This window comes from Athene noctua, chromosome 3, assembly GCF_965140245.1.
Source record: "Athene noctua chromosome 3, bAthNoc1.hap1.1, whole genome shotgun sequence".
Taxonomy (NCBI): Eukaryota; Metazoa; Chordata; class Aves; order Strigiformes; family Strigidae; genus Athene; species Athene noctua.
This window is the reverse complement of record NC_134039.1, coordinates 69,334,184-69,360,667: the sequence shown is the minus strand read 5'-3', so window position 1 is coordinate 69,360,667 and position 26,484 is coordinate 69,334,184. Positions and strand designations below refer to the sequence as shown.

The window sequence follows — 26,484 nt, the reverse complement described above, 5'->3', positions numbered from 1 at the left end:
TTCTTTATAACGGAGCTTGGAGTGGATTTGAAGAATCTGATAGGCTTTTTGCTGTCTTGTCTGCAGGGGGCTGAATTTCACCCCTGGTGAATATAGGCAGTAAAAAGGTAACTGTGCTGCCTTAGGAAATACACTGTATTCCTTCGCTTTGACTCAGTTTCAATTACTGGTAGAAATTCTTGATATCGTGCCGATAAAATCCTTGTATACTTTGCTCCCTCCCTAGACTACATATTTAGCTTCACGGCAATACTCTGCTATACTTGACAAACTGAAAAGTGAAAATGCAGAAATAGATGTGATCCCACAGACTGGAAGATGGCCTCCCCTTTGCAACTGTGACTGCGTGTGTGTACCAGAACCACGTTTCTCTACAGACTTCGATTGATACCCAAGCGTGAGGGTGCCCGCCTGGCCCGCTTTTGGCAAATGGCCCGGAGAACGAGGCCTGTTAAGAGGGGGATGTGAGAGCGGGTGTGTTTGTGAGGCTTTTGAAACAAAGCGCCTGTCAGGTAGCAAAGCTGGGTAAAAGGCCTGCGAAGCTCCGTAACGGGGAGGGGGGAGCCCCGCGGGCAGGGGCTCCGGGAGCGGGACTGGGCCGGACGGTAGGATCCTGTGCCTGAGCTGAAAGGGCTGTTCTGTTAGTTCTGAGAGGGTGCTTGGAAATTCCAGGGGCTTGTGAACGTTCTGTCTCTAGTACTATGGCTTATTTTTTTGTATTACTGGTATTGATCCTGCACTGATGCTGGTTATGTGTCATAAATAAACTGGTTTGATACTGATTTGCTTTAAACCATGTGACCTGAGTAGTTTTTATCTGCAGAAGGGCTTGTTCTGGTTCTCAAGGCCTAAATGCAGGAGCTAGTCTATACACTTAACACAGAAGTGGTTTACACTTTGTTTTGTAAAATACTCTTGGTGTGTTCTAGATTTGTGTGGATATAGCCAATAACCAGAGGAAGGACTCCATATATTTGTGATGTTACCAATAGCTGCATTCTGAGATAGCAACCAAGCAAACACTGGGAGTAATTAAGAGAGGAGAGAACTATCTTTTCTTTTCTTTAAGACTAGTTCAAATTATGATTCCAGGAAAACCTCCCACCTGAGATAGTAGAGGAAATCTAGTACATATTTTTGAGTTTAACTATTCAGTCTGTCAGTGGTCCTTCATATTGTTGTTGTTCACATTGACAGAAATAGCCATTTTGATACATGAATTGCAAAATACATGCATGCAGATTGGTAAGGTTTGGTGTTAACATTTGGCTGAGCTTTTCCTATAAAGCCTGCAACTGGATGCATGCCTTTGCTCAGAAAGGATGAGGCTATTACCTGTTACATAGGAGATATTAGCCTCAAAAACTCATATCGTCCAATTCTCAGCAGAGCAGTACCCCAAGCACAATCCAGATTTCTGTATACTATGTACTATAAAAACTTTGTCGATTTTCTTCAAAAAAATTCTAGCTATGAAAATTTTTTGGAAATCATTACTCCAGATATATATATATATATATATTGCCTAATGAACAGTGGAAATTCCTATGTAGACGTTTAGGAGCTAAAGTGTTTTTTATTATGAAAATCTTAATATGAATTTCAGATTGAGCTTCCAGTGAAAGAAATCAGTGTCGTTATATTGCTAGATCTTACCAACAGTTGTACCGGGACTGAGGACACAAGTTGTTTCATGTCAAAATATTGGAAAGGATTTTATTACAAGACTTTACATTACACTTCTATTTCTTGCCATGATCCTCTGGCATTGGGAAATGTATTCTTAAGTAGTTCCAGACAGAGAAAGTCAGGGACATGGGGAAGCTGAATCACATATTCAGGTGAGCATCAAGAGCTGCAACTGCTACTGGGTATAAATGCCCGCTTGTTTTTCTTTTTATAAATGCTCCTTGGACCCAAAATTAATCTGGGTCATTTTTTTTATAAAGTTACAAATACGTTTTTTAATAACTGATTTCTGGACCCAGAATTAATTTGGACCATTTTAAGCTTCCTGTACACTTACCTTGCTAAGTTTTTCTCCTGTAGTTCTCTTTTTGTTGGGCTCATGACTGTTGCGTGTATTGGTGTCACATCAACACAGAGGAAGATGTGATCTGTGTCCCTGTATGCAGACTTCTTCATCCCTTGAATCCTGGGACACTTATATACAAACTGAAGCTTCTTATAGTCTAGTCTGGCATTGCTGAGATGATCTCTGAGGGAGCTGAGGACCATTTTCTGTGGACTGAAACCTTACAGTCTGAGCAAATCATAGATTGTTTTGGGGACCTTGTTTAGCATGAGTATATGTCACCAGGCAAGTGAGTGCATCTCTGTAAATGTATTTTATAAAAAGTATCCCAAACTAACACTCCACCCTACACGTTTGCATACAGGGAGAGAGTGAAAGAATAATGAAATATTGGATATTAGTCATCTTGCTTAATGTTCTGTGAGAAGGAACCCAGATACTACCGAGGTGAACTTGACAGAAAGAAGTCTACAGGAATTAAAGCCCCTTTTCTCACTACCTTGAATAAAGAATTCTCCTTACAGCTCATCTGCATCTACTTTAATGCAGTCAGAGCTCTATTGTTCCAAGACTATTTGCTCTGTGTGACCTTGAGGAAAATTTGCAGAGCCAGCTTACCAGAGACACAAGCATTAAGACGAGCCACAAAACACACAACATACCACCTCTCAGAGAGTTAGGAACCTTCTTGACAGACTTCCTTTCCCTTGTAGTCATAGGCTGTAGGATGTTTGTTCCAGTCTTTTCCCTCTGCTTACTGTCTCCTTCCTCATGATTTCCCAACCTTTACCGCATTCAACACCTGTCCTTCTTAAGTTCCTACTTCCTGCTCCTAACTGTGCCTCTAACATTGCAAGTATCGTAGAGTTTCACAATTCCTGTCATTATGTTGACCCCTCTACCCGTTTATTATAGCTTTTGTCTCACCACTGTGTGTCTCATTTCTATTTACACTGCAAGCACTTCAGGATAAGGAGTGTCTGCTCAGGTTTATAGAGTTTAACCCAATGAATCCCAATCATAGATCACTTTTAGGCCTCCATAATGATAGTTAGGATAGTAAGTCTTCAGTTGTTAGCCCCACCCATCAATATTTACTTGACTGTAAGGAGCATGGAATTAGAAGATTAACTAATTTTTATGTCCTTTCAATTTACAACAGAGCTGACTTCTGTTTTATTGTTTTTTAAGTTCTATTTTTATGATGAGATTTGTTGGCACAGCAGGAGTTGTAAATAATTTTGTAAAACGCCTAGGGCTGTCTGCATCATAACCTATGGCTGCATTATCAGATGATGAAAATAGACAACTCAAATGAGGAAGTGTTTAGAGATAAGTGAAATGTGAATTCTCCTGCCAATTGGTTTTGGTTGTTGTTTTTTTTTTTCTTTTCTATTCCATAGCACGAATTATCAAGACAAAACAGTGGTGTGAAATGCTTCCATGTTTAGAAGGAGAAGGCTGTGATTTGCTAATCAATAAATCAGGCTGGACCTGTACACAACCAGGAGGACGGATAAAGACAACCACGGTAGGTCACTTCTCTGTTCTGTATTTCTTCAGTTTCTCATTCACTTTAGTTTACTGAAGAACAAGGAGTGAGATTTCTAATTGTTTTTCGGCACAGATATGTAAAGTCTGTTGCCTTATAATTAAGCTATGTGCTCAGGTGTGCTTACTGAAATACACAGAAATGTTATCACAAAGACAAGAAAAATGTGTAATTCCCATAGTCACTAAGAGTGGAAATGATATCAAGGTTTTCTTAAAAGGCACCAGTGGTTTAACTATATTCAGCCTGAAGACAGTCTCTTATTGTTTCACTGTACAAGAATTTTCTTATGCTGAGGAAGTGTAGGGTATATAAAACTGAACACATGGTCTAGCAGGGTAAAATGAAAGCTTTAGTTGGGAATTCGGGAGAAAGTGTTTTTGCTATTCCCACTGTACTGGAAAAGCAAGTTGTACAAGTAGATCTTTAGTTTTCATTAAGCCAGTGAGACCTACAGAAAACATAGTAAAACATCGCTTCTTTTGGCTTCCTTTTGGTCCTGGTTTGTTAATGAAACCCTTAACTCTCTGATTTGGTGTCTTGGGAGATGTGCTTGAGGTGAAGCTGGGAGTATGTACAACAGTAATGGTTTCTAGGGCCTGTAATATATCAAACAGATTTCTAGAAAATGTTCTCTAATGCCAATAATTTTTTGACTTAAAAAACTGAAAAAATCAGAAGAGATATAATAGAGCCATATTCTGATAGCTTGTTAGACCTCTTGAAATAATTTTTCCCCTATGATCTTTTTTTAGATTTACATGGAACTTGAGTGTATTTAAATAAGTGCAATTTCAATAATATTTAGTCTTAAAAGTACTTATCAGTGAGGACTAAATTAATGCCTATCAGCCCCTGCACAATTTTTCTGTCTGGGCAGGAGACAGACACCAGTACAAAACCTTTTCTTGTTTTAGAAGGGCTATATTTTGGAAAAGTAACATGTTTTTCACTTTTTAAAAAAGAATAAAGATTTGATAGTGCTTTATGAGATACCCACAAAACAAACTTTACAAATTTTGATCACTGTTTTGATGCTCCTGTATTTACCAGATATAGTATTCATTATGGACAGGGCTATAAAACTGAACTCAGTCTCTGAGGTCTTACTTAAATATTGTTTGCCTTTAGATCTTTTGCATTCAGGTTATGTAAGAGTGACATAAAGTAACAAAGGAAGGAAATAACTTTTTGAAACATTAATGACAACTTCCAAGGGCAGAGAGACCTAATAGGGTAACTTTGTCATATGTGAAATATTATCCTAAATCTCGATAATTCAGGGGTATTTTCCGTACCCAGGGTAAACAGAAAACCCATGTATTATGACACATTGCCAGCTGTCATTAGAGTTCTTTATTTGATGTTTTATGCTGATGACATAACTGAGTAATGCAAAGTAAGCAGAGGATCTATCCTTTAGTATCTTTCTTTAATGAAGTGATTCAGATATCCTCTCAGATTAAACACCAGAAGCCTGTTTCTGAACTCTTACTTGTCTGTATAGGTCTTTAATGCTCTTGACAGGAATGGAATGACTCATGATTTTGATTAATGTAAATGAAATCATAATCATGCCCCATCAGTAAAATTAAGGCCATGGCAAGTGTAATATTAAAACAGACTCTCCCCCACACAGAGACATCATTGTCATTGGTGAGGAGAGATTCTGCAAGAGAGCCAACTGTAGAACAGCTCTGAGCATAAGCCCTCTTCTAACATAAAGCAGTCTTCAGCAGTTGGTATCACACATGCAGACACACAACAAACACAGTACTTTTCAGTCAAGGCAGACTGGCAACTCAGAATACTTAAAGAAGCACTGAATCCAGAAGGGTAAGGGGGGGAAAAAAAAAAAAAAAAAAAAGTAAAAAAGCCCAAGAAACCCAATCTATAATACAGTATTACTAAAATATTAAGAATTTAAAAATATGTTCATTTGTTCTTTTGCCACTTGGTTGAAGGGTAAGCTTTGGCCAATAGAAATAGATTAGGGAATTGTTTTAGGATGACTTTATGAAGTGCATGACTGTGATTAAAAGAAAATAAAGTTTCTATAACAAACACCAAGAGACATTATTTACTGTAGCAGTACTCATAAGTTAACAGCTGAAGATGCAGTCAAGTAATTTCTATTTCTGCTCCTCATCAACACACCTGAGTTGCCAGGGCCATTATGGCATCTAAGTGTAACAGGAAGGATTTCTGTCTGGGAAGGGCCAGAAAAATGGCCACCAGGTAACATGGGGAAATAAATGTCCAAGCGAATTAATTAGTATACACTAAATGTCTTTTATTAAGTGTAAATAATTCTTGACCGCATCTCCAGAGAAAGACAGATTATGTCCTTATTTTGTTAACTATCAATTTTGTTAACACACATTTATTAATCTAACATTTGTAGGCCTTTCCTGTTAACACTAGTTTCTATCTTGAAGATAATTGGCAATAGGTCTTGCATGATCATAGCAGTGGTAGGTCATATAGCAGACATATCACTGTTTGTTAAATGCTGAGACAATAATTTAACACCCACACCAAAGCCAGAACAGTATTGAACTCTGATGGACTGAGACCAGCTGCTGTGATAGTACCAGCTTTCACATTGATTCCAGGAGGTTGTGTAGAAGTGTAACTTTAAGTACTGAGTTTAGAAGGAGCACATGAAAAGGTAGAACTAGTGGGGATCTTATGTGTGACATGAATTCCTTTTTATGTGAGAATATGCTTTAGGACTCACAGTTAAATAGGTTTCTACCAAAAAAAAAGGAAGAAATAATGTTCTTTTCTGTATATGAGTTTAACATTTAGTATTTTTTTCTGTGAAAATACCAAGCAAACAGCAAATGAAAATACCCATTGCTCCAAAGAAAAAGTGCTATTTGTGTAAATTGTTTGGAAAGTGCTGCTGCTACTGTATGCTTTTTGTCAAAATTGTTTAGACTTTCTATGCAGAGCCAGATTTTTTCACTGCCTGGTACTTTTTGTGATCACCTCTGGAAATAATGCAACCAAATCAGAATCATCTCCTCACATGGGTAGCAGTGTTTTATATCCATTTTGTGCTCACGTTGAACAGCTATAAATGACTACACAAGGTTCAAGGCAAAGGAAAATCAGACTCAAAAGTATACTCTAAATGGATCTGGATGTCACTTCTGCCCTGTCATCCTTGCTACAAGGTGTGAATGAACCAAAGATTTTTCATGTGCTAAGAGGCTTTTAGAATTGAGCATTGACCAGGCCAACTGCCAATCTATGTATTAAGCAGCTGACTGTCGATACAAGGAAACAATATGGCAACTTGTAAAAGAAGATAGCAAGAGAATACTACACAATTGTTAGCACTTTCAGCAGACAAAGTATTTTCATATAGCAAATGTCCTTAGAGTCACTTTAAAATCATCTGCCTTATAAATTTCTTCTCCTTTTGCTCTTCTCATTACTCTTTCAATTCTTAAAAAAAAATATCATTTTTAAATAGTATGTAGTTTCAGTAGTGCCAGAAGATATGCCTTTTATTTTTAAGATATTGTGAAGAGCCTGTCTGTTTTATATTTCAAGTATAAAACTTACCAGTTTCTAGATAAGAAAATACACAATGTATTGGATTTACAGGGGAGATTAATTTTAGCACAAAGTGTATGTATGTTGTCAATGATCCATCACTACCTAATTGTTACTTAATTAATTTCTTCTTCTACATGATGTGATTTCAATGCATGGAGCTTAACAGAACATTCATGCACCGGTTCCTCGGTAGCTAACCTCTTAAAACCTCTATGATTTTACTGCTAAATTAGCTGAAGTGGGAAATTAAGGAGTATGAAGAAGCTAAAAGGGAGCTCACAGTGGATAACAGGTGTAATTACTCTGACATGGAGCTCAGTGCTTAGCTAGTAAAATTTCCTAAGGATCTAGCTTCACCAAGGGACATGACTTTCTTAATAGAGTTTACTTACACACAGAGCAACTTAACATTCCTCACCATTAATATAAATGACATGCTGGCTGGGTTGGAAAGACAATTTGTTTCTTACCCTGGAAAATACAATAGATGTTCGTATTGGCTGCAATTTAATTCAAGATTCTTCTGCAGAACTTTATCATACACATATGTATGATAAAGGTAACCCAGATAAAATGTACTGGTTTGCTTTTCATCACTGATTTATGAGCAATGTGTTCTCATTCATACCATTACATTAAAAGTAAAAGAAATATATATTATGTTACATATTTGTAACATACTTGAGAATTTACTTTTTTTTAGACTGAAGACCAGCGGGAAATGTCCTGAGGCCATGGTCTAGTGGTCTGAGCTTGGGACTGGGAGCCAGAAACTCCTGAGCTCTAATCCCGGCTCTGACAGTGACTCCCTCTGTGGCCTTGGGTAAGTCACTGAACCTCTCTGCCTCAGTTTCCCCAGCAGTAAAAATAAGATTAGCAATCCTCAACTCCCTACCTTAGTGAATTTGGGAGTCCTGAGTTAATATTTTAAGAGGTTTAGAAATTCAGAGTAACTTAAAAATAAAAATACTGTTATTTATAAATGTCATTATTGGTGATATTCATGTTGTTCTTAGATATTCACATAACCCTGGCATTCCTGTACTTAGCCTCACCTACATTCCAGCTCTGACTGTTTCTAAATGTGCATTTCACATCTCCACAGGTCAGCTGATTTTCTTTGGTTAAGCTGTTTTTGGAAGTTTTTTGACATCCCTCCAGTTCTATTTCCATGTCATTTCAGGACACAGTACCCACCAAAATAGCCTTTCAGGCAGCACCAAATTAGAGGAGTGGAATGATGCAGGCATGCATACCATGCCAAATTAAGTTTCCCCTTCTCCTTTGTCAGAAGTGGACAATTTATGAAATAAACACATTAAATCCACTTGTCAGCAGTTCATCTACTGAGTTCCCTCGCTGTCCTAACTGTAACAGGACCACTACATACAGACCAAGATTATGGAAGATATTTTACAGGATGCTGGTGTATCCCTTCATCCCAATCCAAAGAACAACTTTTAGAAACAAGCAGGAAGTTATGATCCTGAATTTTTGTTCATTTGTAGGCAAGACTGTTGGGGAATCAGAATCTTTGGCTATATTTAAGCTATAGGACCAGGAGTACATCCTTGTTTCAAATTCCATGTACATGCACAATTGTGAGTCCCAATGTCTTCTCTGTCTTCTCTTTTTCTGTGTGACCCTCTTCATGGTGGCATGCCTGCCACTGGCTTTTGAGAGATCTTAGCAGCAGAAGAAAGAGTTCTCACAAATGCACTTATGTGGTGAAATAGGTCATTAACTCAGTCTGATTCTTTTGCAGAACAGTCTCAGACATGCTCACCCTGAATTTCTTGTTGGATTTCTAGAGATATGGTTTAATAAAATCACTTTCCTTATTGTTACTAAGAACCATATGTATTTTTAACTCCTGCTGTCAGCCAGTTAGAGCTTCATGAGCTCTGAGACCATTGCTTCATCAGGCATTCTGCATCACAGAGTTCTCTAAACTAACTCAGATCTCAGTAGGGTGGTCCCAAAATTGCTATTTGAAGAGGGTTTTCTGAGACCACTACCACATAATTGGAAGCTAGCCTGAAATAGCTTTTATATATTAAAACGTTTCTATGTTCTACCTTTTATATTTATATACCAAGTTGAGAAAGGATAGAACATGAACACCTTCTGCAGAATATTTTCTGCAGATATTGTTAAGATCAAAAAGACATGATATCTGGATGTGTGACTGTACATATGAATTATCAGAACTAGGTTAGTCATAATTAAAATCTCATTCTAATTTAACTGCATATCTACACGATCAGTCCTAGTGATGGTCCAGTACTTTAACTGAGCCTTCTAACATTTTTGCCTTAATTTGATATTTTTCACAGTAGTACTAGCATTAATTATGAGAGAAAATACCAGTTCTTGACACATCATAGCCATGTGCTTCAGTGTACACTCCATAGATTTGTACCCCAAGACCTAGATTCAACCTGTTGTTTATTTCCATGGCTTTCAAAGAGATTTTTATGCTCTGAGCAGAGTTTCCATTGCTCTAATTGTTTACAAAAGGTATCATAATTTACAAATGAGTCATCATTGCAGTACTGGAACTAGATTCCTTTCTGTTAATTTCCAAGCAAGTTAGCATGTGAGTTTGATGTCTTAAGTCTCAGAGAGGTTAAAGGTTAAAGGTCATGTTTCTAATTCTTGTGTTAGAAAAGAATAGTAGCTCAAGACAAGCTGCAAGTAGAGTGGTGGTATGGTCTTCGTGGCCCCATGTTTTTAGTCCTTCAGGCACAGAGGAGTCTAAATAAAAATAAAATCTTCATAAAGCTGAAGAATCTAATTAAAGTGGGGCCATGCTATTGCTTCAGTACTGCTTCAACTAGAACAATCTTTTCAAAGCTATGCACTCCTTTGTTGTACCAATGTACTGAAACCCACCCATTCTATTCACCATCATACTTATCAAAATACACTTCTTTATGGCAAGTAACTGATCTTCAAGTCCTAAATCCAAAAATGCTAGCAAAGGATTTGCAGTTTTGGTAGACTTCATATTGAAAGGAGCTGGCAGAAACTTGCAGAACCACCGTAAAGAGACTAGGTGCCTTCCTCTGTCCTGAATGCTAAATACTGGTTCTACTGAAGTTCAGTGATTCACACTGCCTGAAAAGAGACCAAGAACGACTTGGAGTAAAATGTCTAATTTGAAAGCGTAATTTCTTAACACTTCAAATAATTCCATGGAATAAAACAGGTAAACATAGGTTTTGTTCTTCTCTTTCAGAACATAAATTTTCAGATTTTAATGGGTAATTATAATAGCCTCACATTTTGTTGTGCTTTATAAAGTTACAGAAAATATGAATACCTATTTATGTGTGGACTATTTTAAAGATATTTCACTTCCTGTACAAATAAATAAACTAATTTTTCAGATAGATAAGATTTCTAGAGATATCTCTTCTTTTAGGATTCCTTTTTCTTAATTCATATTCATATTGGGAGGTTGTTTCTAGTGTTCAGTCCTGTCTTTCTATGCTAACTTGGGGACAGGACAGATTTAGTTTCAGTGGGGTAAAACTGGTTAACTGGTTTACTGATCAATGCTTAGGAACTATAATTTTTCTTTGTGATATGGGTTAATCTATATTTAAAACCAGTTAGTTCACTGTAAAGTGAGCTACATTGTGATCTAATATTTGAGGTCTGAACTGTCACTCTAAGTTGTAAACAAAAGCACATTGTATCCCAAGCAATAATAATAATAATTTTCCAATCATCTGTTTCATGGTTTTGTGGAATAAATACTGTTTTCAGTTAGAAAAAGCAAACAGCAAAAACAAACAAACAAACAAAAAACCCACCCCACAAATAACTGCATGTCTTGTTTTTTTCTATACTGTGAAAAGAGAATTCTGAAATGTAAATAAAACCACATCTGTAACTTGTAATAGACTACTATGTCATAGTGTGAACCAACCCAATAAACTGTGGACATCTGAAAATTTTCATTTATATACAAACCAGTAAAAGCTGTATTTTGAGGAATGCCTAAATTGTTAAGTTGGTCCTTGATTGGCCTAGCTGGCCCAACAATTTGATTTGAAATTATTTCCAAATTCTGTAATTTTCCACTACATGTGTAAAAATTACATTTTTATATGGGGGTAAGATTCTCATCAATCTCCTCAGAAACTAAAATCCTGAATTTTAAAAATGGAAGGTCTAGGGCATAGACAATTGAGATCTATAATGGATGATTCAGGCCATTGCATGGGAAAATTGAAGACTCATCACAGAGTGTGTGTGAAGAGGCTGATACTAGATTTTATTACTGTTGTTTAGCACCTTAGTCACCATTTACGTTTAGGTATACCTTTCCAAATACTGAAAAGCATTGTAACTGGTCCAAGAAATTAACATGTTAATATTTAGTACATTAATAAACTGAGATTGACAGAAAGGGAAAAAGAAGAGTTAAACAATGTTCATCTTAGTAATGGTAATATTGGGTCTTTTTGTGTTTTGGCAACTCTTAATATGACAGATAAATTCTAAATGAGATTTAGTTTCCTCAAGTCATTTTAGTGCATTCAGATACTTAAGGATATTGAAGTCATCTTTCATAGGATGAGCATAAATGGGATAGAACCTATGGACCAGAGTTGTGGGGTGTCAGGTGGAAACCATGCAGGAGATGCTAGTTCACTAGCTGCACGTGTTAAGCAACTAAATCTCGCTCCTAATCTGCTAAACCAGACAATTTGATACAGTGCTGCCTATTCCTACTGTGTGTACTTCATGATAGATTGACATTGTCTGAAGGTTCTGATTTCTTGCATGAATATGAGAAAATCAGTTTTCATTTAATAAGCGATTGCAAAGAGAGACTATCTGAGGAAACAACCCTGAAGATTACTTGTGCAATTTATTGATTCGCTCTAAGTAGCACAACACACTGTTTGTAAGAAGTGATTCAATAGATACTCTATGTCATGTAGTTGAACTGAAGGGACCTACAGGATACATTGTACATGTGGAAGCAAAAATAGATTTGCTAATGCAAATGAGGAAGAAAGTTGGAAAAAAACAACACAGTACCTGTGAGTACATAGTTTAAATGAGTTTTTTTGTGGGCATATAATGGAAGACTATGAAGGTTGAAAACTGATATGTCACATCAACATCAAGAATTCAAAGTGATGCTAAAATTATTACACACTCATTTCACGCAGTGTGAATGTTCATGGTACAAGTGTTAGAAAATGAAGCTGTTGAACATGAATATCCATTTTGGAATGTTTCTTTTTTAAGAATACCCTCAAAGATTTCCATTAAATCATGCAAAGCAAGCTAGAATTCTTGGACTGAACAAAACAAGCAGCAAATAAAGAAAATCAAATAGATGTTATAGCACAGGGATTTTTTATAATACATTTGACATGTTATTTCTTAAAATCATACTTGAAAATTAATTCAGAAAGGCCTGTCACATTGAAAACTGCCATTTCAACAAGGTACTGATGTAGGACCTGTGAACAGCACATAATAACAGTTAACGGGAGAGTATTGATCGAGGTCACAGTGGCCCAGGAAGTGATACATTTGTGAAAGATCTAATGTTATTTTATTAAGAATTGTTTCAAAACCAAGATGTTAAACTCTTAAGTGTTACTGAAAATCTATGAAAGGCAGGCACATAACAGACATTTCCGTTTTCTGCTATTCCCCTGCTGTATTTTCATCTAGCATCTGGTGTAGAGCTCAGATACGTAGTAGTGTTATGTCTGCACACAAGTTTCTTTCCCTTGGGGGCAGACCCAAAAGACAAGGTTGCCTGGTTTTGAATCTAGTTAAATCCTGTTCACTTGCATATGAGCATGCTAGAGTATTCAGAAATACAATTCAGTTTACAGAGTCATGGTAAAGTGATAGTTCAAAGCTTGGGCTATTCCTGTATTTCATTAGACATTATCAGTCTTGTTACATGTCTGAGACAGGAGGTTGGAAGTGAACAAAACTCGCTCGTCCTTGATCCAAATAAAACCAGGCAAGGGTGGGACAGTAAAGTCAAGCAGCAAAGTATAGAAGAATAGGGCCTTTTCTTTCAACTGACAGTGCAGCTTCATGGTAGCTTAAACCAATGTGAATCCAGACTGCCTCAGCCCCATTCTCCCATCCCACTCTGGCTGTATATGCCTGACCTGTTTTGGGCAGGCACTAAGCGCTTGTGGAAATGCCTGGGATGACAAACAGGCATTGCTTTTTGCCAGGTTAATATTCAGACGCATCATCTGATTACAATACCGCAGATTAACCCAGAACAATGCAGATACAGAGCAGTTTAAATTATTCTAGGCCAAAACCTAAGGGGTATGTCTGCCTTCATTACATCGTTCCAACACCTGCTGGGCCATCAGCAACTCCTGCTGGATACCTAGTTTTTTCAGCTAACATTGCTATTCTTCCCTGTTTGCCCTTACCAAAGAATTCCAGAAGTTGCCTCTGAGGTGCAGACAAAGCATATGAAATACATTCCTCATATAAAATACACTGGTGTACCCTATGTGAACAGGATAAGATATTTGAAAGCCCATGTCCTAAACCGTGGAGGATGCTGTACTTTTCTGGAGTGGGAACTTTAAAAGTAATGTCTCTACTCCAATACACTTCCCCGTCTACATTAAAGCTTTTATAAGGACATACATCACAGTTCTAAATTCATATGCTGTCCCTATATGAATAATGTGGTGACAGATTGATTTCTGGAGAAATATTTATTCCTACTGATGGATACTGGAAAAGACCAAAAGATACTAAGGAAATAATTTTGGCAGTTGGAAAGGAAGCACGTTGTTGCTGCAGGTAAACTCTTTTGCAGGAACATTCCTGAGACCTAGCAGGACATGTGATAATACAGCCAAAGCCAGCTTGCAAGGAGCCAGTTCTGACCAGTAAGCCATAAAAATAAAAGGGGAAGGGAGGGGTGGGAAACATGCTATCAGTGAAAATTAAGTATTTAATCTCTGTGAGTAGCTAAAAAGAAGTTGGCTGAGATCTGCAGGGCTTAAGTGTGTTGTAAATTTTGGAGGCCAAATGCAAATAATAATTAAGATCCTAAATCTTGTGATAGAGGCCAAACTTAGGAAGGTAATGCACTTAGGAGGGGAATCATGTAGACCCAGTATGGTGTTTTCTTTAGTGCCTGAGATCTGTATCAATCCAGCAGAGATAAACAGAACAAGATAAGAATATCCATAGATTATGCACACAGCATCTAGTGTAGGTTGCCACACTACTCCACAAGTCACACTACCTGCCAGTCTGGGGCATATCCCAGGTGAGGACCCTTTGTAGTCTTTTTGGCAACTTGTGCAGAAAGCAATTCAAGACTGATGGATCCAGGTGAAAATAAGTATAAAGGAACCAGAGTTTGTGGCCTAGTAAGAAGGGGACTCCTCTGAGAGAGAAGGAAGCACTGAGTACTGATCCTACTGCTGCTTTTTCTTTTTTTTTTTTTTTTTTTTTTCTCTTATCCACTGAATATGTGTAAGAACTGAGAGATGTACTCCCCTCTTTTGGTCATGTTTTTATGCTGGATTCAGACCTGTACAGGTGATTTAGGCATGATTTGAGCATTGATAGCATATTTTAGGTGCTGAAACACTCATTTTAGATAGTGTTAGAGCTTATTTGTTTTACCTCTCAAACCAAGGTATTTCAGAATACCTCTGAAACTTCTCCTCAGGTGTTTATGAATCTTTGCATCCTGTTCTGTCTGCCCTCAAAATTATTTTACTTCAATTTGCCTTGGGTAAAAGCTTGGCAACTAAGTCTGACTAAATTAAGGCTTAAATGGAATTTAAAAGAAGGATACCCATAAAGATTGAAAGATAATGTAAAAATCCCTGAGGGAGCTGAAATTGATGATAGCTCCTGTGAAAGTGTAGGTAAAACATATCCTAATCCAAATGACAATTAAAGAACAACCAAACACATCTAGAATTGTCTGCGTAGAGTTACACAAAGTAAAAGGATTTGTTGAACTGACCAAAATGGTGTTTAATAGGGGAGACAGAGATGAAGCCAGTAACAATCCATGACTAACTCAACATGGCAAAATCATAGAGAAAGAGAAGCGTATAAGGTGGCCTGCAAAGATGAAATATGGATCGAGCAAAATTTAGGAGAAAAAAGATTAACAGTTCTGTCTATTAGGCTGTGGAATAGTTCCTCAGAGCTGGAAACTCCAACAATTTTTCAGTTCAAAGCTAGTTTGGACAAAGACCTAGAAAGAGTATTGTAGGGATCACTCTTGTATTGGTAGGATATGAAATAGATTTATTGATTGATCTTTACCATCTCTAATTCTGATTATTTTTTAACCATCTTTATAAAATCCATAGTGGAATAACTCATAGACCATGTGAGGGGAAGATTTGTGATACTCTGAGATTGCTTTGGATTATCAGACACGCTTAATTCTTCTCACAGAGATTAGTTGTCAGTTCAGACAGACAGACACTGGTCACAGTGACAAAACTTGTCATTGGATTGTGCTGTGGATGAATACTTAATCTTCTTTTATGTGACTGAAAAGGTATGGACAGATGGGAGGGTTAATTTCAGTGTTACATCAATCTTGTAGCCAGAATTAGGCCATGAGTAGAATAAGTCTATGATCACAGCAAGTTTGGACTTAGCAGTAAAAAATGTGCAGGGTCAAGTCATTAAATAGAAAATGGAGGGTGTGTCCACTAAATTGCAGGAAACAGAATACACATGATGTGGGAGATGTTCCCTTAAGGCAGAATGAACTCACTTCCTATATCCTTGAAATCATTCACAATAATAAAATGACCAACTGATTACTTTGAATTAAAGTGAGAATGAGTGAATCTCCACATAGGCTAGTATCCTTGAGGTCTGCTTCTTGTTCTTTTCCTTTTTCTTCTTACTTCTTTTCCTTTTTCTCCATAAAGTCCTGTGAATCTCTTTTGAGAGTGTATTTTTCCCTTACAGAACACTTTTTTGTAATTGTTCCAGCCACAAAACAATTATACATCATGCAGTGTGTCGATGTCAAATATTAAGAAGAAAAAAACAAAGTTGTTGGGGTTATGGGAAGACTGATAGTTCTTATAACAGTAGAGGTAGCCTTCTGAATCCTTTTCCCTCTTGATAACCCTTAAAGGAGTTTTGTCACACATCTGAAAGATGCTTTCGGCTAGATGGGGTGAGGTTGAATGGTTGTGTTTATTATGCCTAATTGCTGATATACTTTAATGAAGGATGATATTTTGCAGACTTCAGAGTTAAATTCTTGTCTTCCTTGTGAAGTGAGTCATAAAACTGAAAGTGCATTTAGTGGTCTAGGTGATGTTTTAAGGAATGGTACTACCTGAGGTGTGGGGATTATTGTAGCTGAGAGGTGCACAGGGGTGCTTTGGGTGAAGAGGGAACATCCTCCTGTAACATCTTCCTGATGTTTGACACGCAGCTCTAGGTGGGAAAAAACAGGTACCAGTCAGTTATATGAGCTTTTCACTTTGTCTTAGAGACTTTGCACACCTGGATCTTGGTATAGGACATCAATTATATGATGAGATCTCTTTCTGAGAAATGCAAATTTTGAACTGAATTTATAACTAAGCACAGCCTAAATATCCGAGCCAAGGAAATAAGTAAATGGTTTTGGTTTACTATCCAGCCAGAGGAGTAGGTGCCTGTTTAGATCTCCACCAAGACATTGAATTTTCTGTCCCCAGTGGCTATGTAGGCAGGTTAGCTATCTCCAGAAGACAATTAAATTTATTCAGGCTGGTTTTTATCCAATGTCAATGTAAAAATGCCATATATGTTTCATGGAGAGAGTTCTGTTTCCTCTGTTCTGTTCCCTGATGAGTGTCAACTACTAGGCTTGGATAGACTGCCCATCTGTTCTCCATGGGACTTCAAGATTTGCTGGACAGTGGCTTAGTTTATCGAAGAGGAGTAAAAAATAGTCTGAATCAAGATATTTTCGTGGTGATCATAGCATTTTCCTGAAATGCAGAAACTGGGAATTCAATCCCCTTTGTGATAAATAGGCCTAGATGCATCCTAGATGAATGGTCTAACTACTAGACTGATATGCAAAAGATGGATGGCCCAGTTATCATTATCCTTGGTTGAGGTACAGCCATGTCTTTCCTGACTATTCCTGGTAATTTAGCCAGAATTCTGAATAAATCTGGAGGAGAGCAGAAGAGTCTTTGTTTAGAAAGACAGATACCAATGTCCGTCTCCTCAGAATACACACTTCTAAGTATGCATTACCAATTAAAAATGTAAATTTCGGTAAAATGTAAATTTCATGCTAACTTCAGAGATATCTAATAAATATAAATTCTAAGAGACATGCAAACTAAAAGATTGGATTTGCAGGTTTAGATGTTTGTATAAGAGCTAATTTAAGATTTTAGGTGGCTTGCCTTATCCTTTCATGTTACTTGTCAAGTGATCACTGAAGATTTTTTACTTAGACTTTTGAAATTTTTCCATAATAAAACCTTGGAGCCATTAGAGAATTTGATCCCAGGCTGTGGCATATCTCAGCTACTGCAGGCAATCCAAGAGAATCAGATTTACATGTATAGCACTGGAGTAAGCATGTTCAGTGGAAGCTGGGGGAGTTATGCAAAATGCGTTTGAGGGAGGCAGATTCCAAACATTTAAGTTTGATGCCTAGCTTTATTTTTATAGTCACGTTTTAACCATCCCCTGGTGCTTTCAATCCAGGAAGCAATTTGAGGAGGACAGCTTTGCTTTCACCTCCATTTCATTTGTTGTTTGGGAAGGGAGATTAAGTGCGTACTTTCACTTTTTAGGTATGGAAGTCATCCCGTTTTTCAGTAAGCTGTGTTACATTAAACATAGTGCCTTTTATCTCTGTTTTTCCTTTGTAAACCGCAGTGTTCTGTTTCTTCTCATTCTTGAGGTAGCTAACTCCACTGGAATCAATGGTATTACATCAAGAATAAATGTGTATGTTTATATAATACTACTAGATAGTAGGTTCTCTACTTTTAATATGAATGCTTTGTCAAATGGCTATGTTTCATCAGTAATCTCTTTGTTCTTCTTAATAACTGATAAAAAAATATAAGACCACTGGCAGATGTTTAAAATCATATTAATAAGTCAAGCCAAGAGTACTTTGGTAGCATACTATGCAGTTGTTCTGCTCAAGGGAGTGTGAAAATTTCTTTACCTACATTACTGAAATAGTCACACTGTTCTGATGGGTTGTCATCTGACTATTATGAGATCAATATATCTACCTAGTAAAGCAGAAATCCACTCCCATGCCATCCCCTAGAAGTGATATTTTATTTTTCATTCAGGAAAATCAAAAGAAAACTGAGGCAAAACATCCTCTTACCGTATGTTTTGTGCCAAGCTTTTATCTGGTTTTGATTCAGCATTTAAAATAAAACTTTAGCTCTAATAAAAGAATAGATATGTTGTCTCTTTAATGGTGATGTTGAAGGAAATAAATGGAACTGACAAAATCACATTCTCTGCAATATAGACATTTTAATGAAATCTAGAAATGCCGGATTTTATAATGCATATATATTTTAAATGTGTCAAATTAATGAACTTTAAAATGAAACAGAAAATTTTGGAGCATCTCCCAAAGTGTTGCAGAAGTTGCTGACAAGGCAGTGTATATTTGAGTGTTATTCCTATCGGCAGATACAGTACTAAGCATGTTTGTCAGCTCTTAAAAAAAAAATATTGAAGTACAGGGAATTTGCATAGACATAATTTTTGAAAGGAAAACAAAGAATAGACACGCACAAAACATCTGCCATATAAATGTCTGTATTCATACAAAGAATTCTGCTATGAAACCAAGCATTGCATAAAAATTTGGCACTACAGCTGAGAAGAGCATTGTAGTTAGGTTGTAAAAAGTGAAATATCTGCACAGCAGGATTTATATTACTTTTCAAGGAAATATTCATTAGTGTTATAAAGCTTAACCAAAATAACATAATCTGAAATGAAAAAAAAAAACAACACAAAAACAAAAACAAAAAAATTAAAACCACACTTATTTGCAAACAGATGTAAAAAGTATTTTTTTAAAAAATATATGTTACTTTACAAATTCAAGTGTGTGGTGCTTTATTTGTAAGGTTGTCCTGTAAACTGTGGGACCAATGAAGCAGTAGTCTTTAATGTCTGCAATCCTGACTAGTTTTCCTTCATGTCACCCAAGTCTCCCAAGAACCCCAGCCCTTGTCTTCTCAGAACCTACAAATGCCTCTAGTTCTCTTCTGTGTCCCCTGTCTCCCCTACCTACTATATCCTGTGCTCCTTCCTTCCTACAAAATCCCACTGATACCCTTTCTGTCATTTTTGGTCTGCAGACAGTAAGAAAATTTTGTCCAGACTGGCCATCCAGCTGCAGTTCTTCCCACATTAGGAGCATCAATAAGCATTAATCTGTCATTAGTAATTTTTTTGCTCTGTCCTATTGCCGACCTTTCAAACATTCAGGCACTTTGTGTTTTTCAGATCTCTATCAAATTTAGTTGAAAGTGGTCTGTAGACTCAAAATTTAATGGTTTGAGAAGGGACTATTAAGCCTCATGATCAGAAACCAGGTTAGGAGTGTTAAGTAATAAAGTTAGTGTGTTAGTGATGTTTTCAGACTGATTTTTATTGATCAATTTTGTACATACCACATGTTTTTAAAGTCCAAAGTCATCACAGCTTTCCTGACAAAATGATGCACTGAAAAAAAGATATTGGAATTCCCAAGAGTATTATAAATAATTTCTACTTTTTTTCTTTTTTGTTTTTCTTTTTTTTTTTTTTTCATTTTTAATGAAGCCTTGCTTCAGACACAGCCCTACTCACAAATCATGTACAGGTTGTGAAATTTTTGCTAGCATCAACACAACTGAAGGCATACTGTACTGTATTGACTACTACTATGAATTTTTGGTACAAGTTCTAAGTTGTCGTTGTGCTGCATTAATAAAATTACATTGAATTCTCTGTACATTTGTTCAAGAATAGCCCCCTAATTCCATATTCAGAGAGGAGAATGTTCCCAATTAAACCTTCTCATAAGATGAGATTTCCTTTTCAATGACAGACTCATGCCTACTTACAAATGCAGAGGCAGACAGCTGAGTCTGGCCTATGCTATGGTCCAGCCTTAGAAGACTTGACCCTTACGCACGACCAATGCTTCCAGGGCAGCCAGCAAGTGAAGCAGAAGTGATCATGCACTTTGCATGACTTTTTCTCAGCAGTGTGGGACAAGTTTCCAAGCATGTCGTATGTGATTGAGACAACAATGTAGTGATTACTGAGATTTTTTTTCCCTTTGTTTTTTCCTTTTCTGTGAGAGCAGGACTGAAACCCCATTCTCTTACCTTATTTGCTGATGGTGATGGTGTTTCCTGAGTCTTACTAGACATGAAAGAGCATAACTTATTGAACTTGGTTCAGTAATATTCTGTTGATCAGCACTATGTATGGATATTTCATCATATTGCATTGTTATATAGTAACTGTACTGTATAATGTAGGAAAAGTCTAGGGTTTTTTCTGCTAGTATATAATGGCAGCAGTAATTGAATTGCAACAAAGCATTTGGTAATCTTTGATGTTCTTTTCATTCTATTACTGCTTTATGTTCTGGTTATAATTTCCAGGTATTGGTTTTCTGGGTTTTTTTCTTCATAGTACGTGTAAAAAAGGTCTGTTGTTGAATAATCAAACACTTTAGAAGATCTTTAACCTTTTCAGTTCATGAACAACATACATAAAGATAAAACTGAGTTCTGTAAAAGCCCATAAGATAGAGATAGCATTGCTCACAAGTTACTTCCAAGTGAGTTATTCTTGTGTCCTAATATCAGGGCAGAAAGAAACTAATAAATTATATTTCTTATTTCTCTGATACTGTCTTTGTGTACTATGAATTCTGGAACAATCGCCTTTAAAAATGTTATTCTATTAGGAGCCAATAAAGAGAAAAAGATGAAAGAGTAAGATAACTGCAGCAAAGATTATTAACCCTCTAGAATAGGGCTTGTATCTGTGTTTGTAGTGTCTATAGTATATGTTTCAATAGAATATTTTGTTCTAATGGTGCCTCTTAGCTTCAGAAATCATCCCATAGCCCTTATGATATAATTGTCACCATGAAATTATATACCTCCCTGCACCTGACCCCTAGAGGGGACTCCATGGTGCAGGCAACAGGAGTAGGAACTGAACTGAGGGTTTGGAAAGGAGCAAAAAGTATAATACATTAATATAAAAAGTATTAATACAACTAAATACATGCCAATGCCCTCCTAAAAGTTTTCTGGAAAAATCTTTGTGAAAGTTTCCTGGAAAATCTTAGATTGCCTGACTGCTGCCTTAAAACAATGTAAACCTTGCAATATCATCTGCCAACTTTCAGACATGTTTCAGGTGAGATGATTATTGGCTCTCAGACATCTAGTGTTGCTTCAGTTAAGGTCTTGTTGTAGACCCCTCTTGCTACTTTATCATGAACAGCATCTTAAACATTAGTAATCTCACTGACTTGAGTCTTCTGAAGACTCTTGAGGCCTCTGATGATAACACAGCGCTGATAATGGTTAATCAGAGAGTTTTCATCTACAGTGTGTGCCTAGTCACTTGAGTCATTTGAGTTAGATGCTCATACAGGGCAGTGACCCAGCGACCTCCAGTCTAAGAAGCTTCTGCTCTTCCAGTGGTCTGCCTCCCCTAGAGCCTGACTTACTTGACCTGGTGGCAGGAGCAGTTTAATCTTTCTAGGGAATGATTTATCTTTTGGAGTCCTGTGGAAACAATCCCTCTCAAATTAGGATGAACATGAAGAATGCAGAAAGCACAAGAAATACATAACTAATATGACAAGTCAGGCACCTATAGTTTCTTTCATAAATTTTTTTTTTGCTACTTTCTTTACTCTGGTGAAGCTATCTTTCTCTTGCCTAGTAGTGGAGTGCCCTGCTGTTAACAATGGAGATTGTCCTGCTGTTAACATTTTTAGATGTAAAAATTTCAAAGTAACGCATAATAAAGATAAAGGACCCATTATTACCATCATCTTAGTAAAAGTGCTTGTTAAAATAGGAGGGAAATATGTATCTTATATGTCATTGGTAATACACTGTAATAAAGGGAAACAAGCAAGAGTTTGAAGAGCCTAGGACTAGCTCTGACATTAATTTATGTGAGGAATGATACATTCACATTAAAATTAGTTTTTACATACATTTCATTTTTGCCCTTGGAAAAGTAGGTGATTTATCTGAAACATTTTAAAACTTGTCTTCTAAAGAGAGAACCCTCTCTCTTAAAAAGGATAAGTGGTCAAAAAGAACATTTTTAGCCAGTAATAAGCTGTTTTTCAGACTGATCTGAGGATTAGATATTTATTTTATAGTCAACCATAATGTATAATATAATGTATATAATATATAATGTATCTAATATCTAATATCTAATATCTAATATATAATGTATAATATATAATATATAATATAATAGTTCTTCACCTGATAAGTGTGAGGGATAGGGTATGGAATCCCACACCTGGTAGGGTGTGGAATATACACCTGGGAAGGGGAGGACATGACTGGGACAGAGATGGCAGGGGAGGGAGCATGCTGAGATGGTTTCAGCTAAGTGGAAGAGGAAGGTGACCAGACTGCAACAAACAAAAAAACAGTATCTGCTCAACACTGGTCTTTTTGGCTTCAAAACTAGTTTCCAAAGGTTAGGAGCTGAAGGTCTTAGCGATTTAAATTCAGATTCCTGAATGTGAGTGCTCATTTTTTGTACAGTCTCTTTGTTGCTTTGGAAGCTTGTAAATGCGTAACTTTTTGCATTCAAGTTTTCTGTAATACAAACAGGAATTTCCCTAGCTCTTTGTGAAGCAGATGAATGACCTGGGGCAAAGGATGTGGACAAGAGAAAAAAGCAAAGAGTCAAAAACTGTTGTGTGTGATAGGTCGCTGTCACAGTAGGTCTATGTAAATAAAAAACTGCAAATTAAAGAGCTTTTCAACAGTTACTTGTCTGTAGGACTTTGCAGAGCAGGATGGTTTTTAGAGACTTAACATTTTGTTACATGAACCTCTCCAGACCTGAAGTAGATCTGAATTGTCTGTTTTAAAAAACTCCACATGTGCATACTATAATTTCAAAACACATATCTGTTACTATTAGACAAATTGTACACTTTACTCTCAGTAGGGGAAGATTACAGGTGCTTTTTCAGCCTGTATAAGGAATTTAGTATTTGATTTATTCATACAAATCGACATTGAGCAAAACAGTTTGACTGAAGCAAAAATCTGGCAGTTGCATATTAGGCTGGGCTTTCATTTTTAGGCTCTGAATGAGCTAAAATGGATGATACCTATTGCACCTTTGTGCAAGCATGCTGTGAATATAATTGTAATATAATTTCATTTTACACCAACAGTTGGCAACCTTCAGAATAGATGTAAATTTGGGGCTGATTTTTATTATTTTCTTGTTAAATTCAAAATAAAATTTCCCAGTTAAAAAAATAACCAAACAACAGTGTCCATGTAAGTAAACTGGGATTTAATATGGTTCACAAATAATCAGCAGCAATAGTTTCAGAACCTTTTGCATGTCAGTGTTCATAAGTGTATGTTTTTCCTCAGCTTTATTATGTGGTTCCTTGTTTAAATTTCCACTGCTCAGTTTCAGAGATGGAAAAACAGAAATGTGAAAAATGCCAAGACAGGTGATGCTGTAATCTAGGTTATTTATCTGGGAGCCTCCCAGAAAAATGAATTACTGTATGATGGAGGTAATTTCTTGTTCTAGGTCCTGGCCTAACATTACTAGAACTGCTCAGCATCATATTCCCATCTTCTTCTTTGTAATGTTCTTTGCTAACACACTGTAACACTCATTGGCTTCTCATTAAATGTGAAATAAAAGAAATACACTCTTTTATTTATTGCATCAAATGAAAAAAAAAATAAAAAGCTGCTTTAATCTTCATGATGTGAAAGACGTTGGGGGATTTTATATCACTGCAGATGTTAGCAGATTTATGCCATGTGAATTGGATATGTTAATGATGTTCCAAAATGTTCTAATCAGTGTTTATTCTGACATATTTTATTTATATTTGTTTTTCAAAATGCATGTGTGTGTGATGCAGGAAACTTGAAAATCATAATAAAGCAGACAGAATGAAATATAGGTTTGGAGTTAACTACAGAGATATGTGTTTTAATTAAAATAGTTGGTAAACATGTATTATGAATACTCAGATGAGTCCTTCTAATTTGTTTAGCAAAGTAGTTCTTGAAAATATTTCTTCTGCAATTATAACAGAAGTCCTTTTCAGCATAAACTGGACAGTGTGCATGCTGATGATCCAGGAAAAATGCCTTGACGTGCTTTAAAAGTACCTGAGAATTAATATTTGCAATGTTTTATTCAAAATTCTAAGCAGAGCTCTTGTAAACTTTTCAGTATTTTTCAGGCTGTGAATGTAAAGCTTTATAGATGTCGTGCAAGGAATACAGATGATAGCCATTAGGTTTCTATCTAGGAGTTAAACACTGATTTTTCAATTGCTTTCCAGATTGTGACTGACCATAAAATTTTTTGCGAGAATTCTGGGGTGTTATGTGGAATTTAGGTTAGGCCCAATAGATCATAGAGAAGCTTAGGCAGAAGGCAGGATTCTCCCCAGAACACATGCTTCCCTGTGTGTCATCTTGATATTTAATATAACAACACAGGGGAAGTTGAGATCAAACTGAGAGATGGACTAGGTAAAACTGGATACTAGAGTATGTAAAAATACTGTCTTGATATAGGGTATCTAAAGATTAATTTAGGCATAATTTAATTTAGCCTACTATTAACATGATCATAGTAATTCCTAGAAAGATAAATAATTCAATCCGTATTCTGAGTGTTATTACACAGCTCTATCTTCTGTAGGCACTGTATCACAGTAAGACCCAGTGGCCTTAAATTCATATACTGAACTTGCTAGAAAGTTGTTTATGTCATCCTGAAATAATTTTTTGAAAAAGAATCACTAACATTGGCAGCATTGATCAACATTTGTGTACTTAGCTCTCAAGTATCACCAAAAATATATTCTGTACCTTGAAAGCCAAAAAGACAGGATTGCTTTCTCTTTATTTAATAGTCAAGTATGCTACACATTACAGAACAGCTTGAATTGTATTGTGTTTTGTGTGAAAGAAATTATTTTCAGTTTGCCTCCTCACATATGCTGTTCTGTTGGGGTTTTTTGTGGGTTTTTGTTTTGATTTTTTTCTTTCCTTCTTTTGAACCTTTATCAAGTGCTTGTTTTAATTATTTGCTTAAAGATTGTCTACATCATCATCATTGATTAAATCTTTTTTTTTTTTAATGTACAACTTAATTTACTGAGTGTTAACGTACTGAACTTCTTATCACTGAGTGATAACAGGATTTATGTGCAGACCCTAGAGATGTGTTCTATAAAGTCTGTGTGTTAAACCATGATCCTGCTGAAATCAATGTAAGTCTTCCTGTTCACTTCAATCAAGTCAGAACTTCACCTCAGTTTGAAGAGCAGCACAATCCACGTGGTGTCATGTAGCATTCGGCTCTGTGAGACAACTGAAGGTGTGATATTAAAATTAAATATATCAACAAGGGTATTTGAGGAGCAAAACTAATGGGAAAATGAATTTGCTGAAACTTAATGCAGTCACAGAGCACAGACTAAATCAGGAGCTGGCAGAACGCAACAAGCTGTGTAAAAGCCTGACTGTATATGATAAAACTCATGGGTTTTCTCCTGCAAGTTTGATGGAAAAATTATAGCCATCTTTTGATCTCTCTTAACACTACAGTCACTTGGTCAGCAGATAACCTCTGCAGACAGTGACTGATAATACTTCAAAGGTAATATTTGTCCAAGGATGAACTGTTCTGGAACAACTTCTCAAGTGAATGAGAAACAAATTATTTTCCCTAAAGATCAGATCATTTGTTTCTACTGTTTCATTTCAAATGAAAGTATTTTTCTAATTGACTAATGAAGAATAATGTATTATTTTGAAATTTTTGTCTGTCCTCTTTATTTTTCATTTTTGTCAGTCTGGACTTCTTTTGTTACATCAAAAGACAGCTTTGGAGTTTTTAAATTGAGGGTTTTCATTATAATCATCATTTGTCATAACAGTATGAAGAGTAAATGCAAATAAATGCCTCTAATAAGGCTCTTCAGGTTTTTTCTGTATACCAAACAGATTCCCATCCTGTGTTATTTACTACTGTACCA

General features: G+C 36.4%; 1 protein-coding gene across 6 annotated transcripts in view; it reads left to right on the top strand.

The window, feature by feature from the left end:
• Positions 1-26,484, top strand: part of TAFA5 (TAFA chemokine like family member 5) — a 453,463-nt gene that overhangs the window by 365,417 nt on the left and 61,562 nt on the right. For all 6 annotated transcript variants that reach the window (XR_012633434.1, XM_074903248.1, XM_074903249.1 and 3 more), the window contains one exon: positions 3,439-3,566. Coding sequence is in view for 5 of the 6 variants with exons in the window: in XM_074903248.1 (XP_074759349.1) it covers positions 3,439-3,566 (128 nt within the window). In the remaining variant the exon portion in view is untranslated. The remainder of the gene's footprint in view (positions 1-3,438; positions 3,567-26,484) is intronic.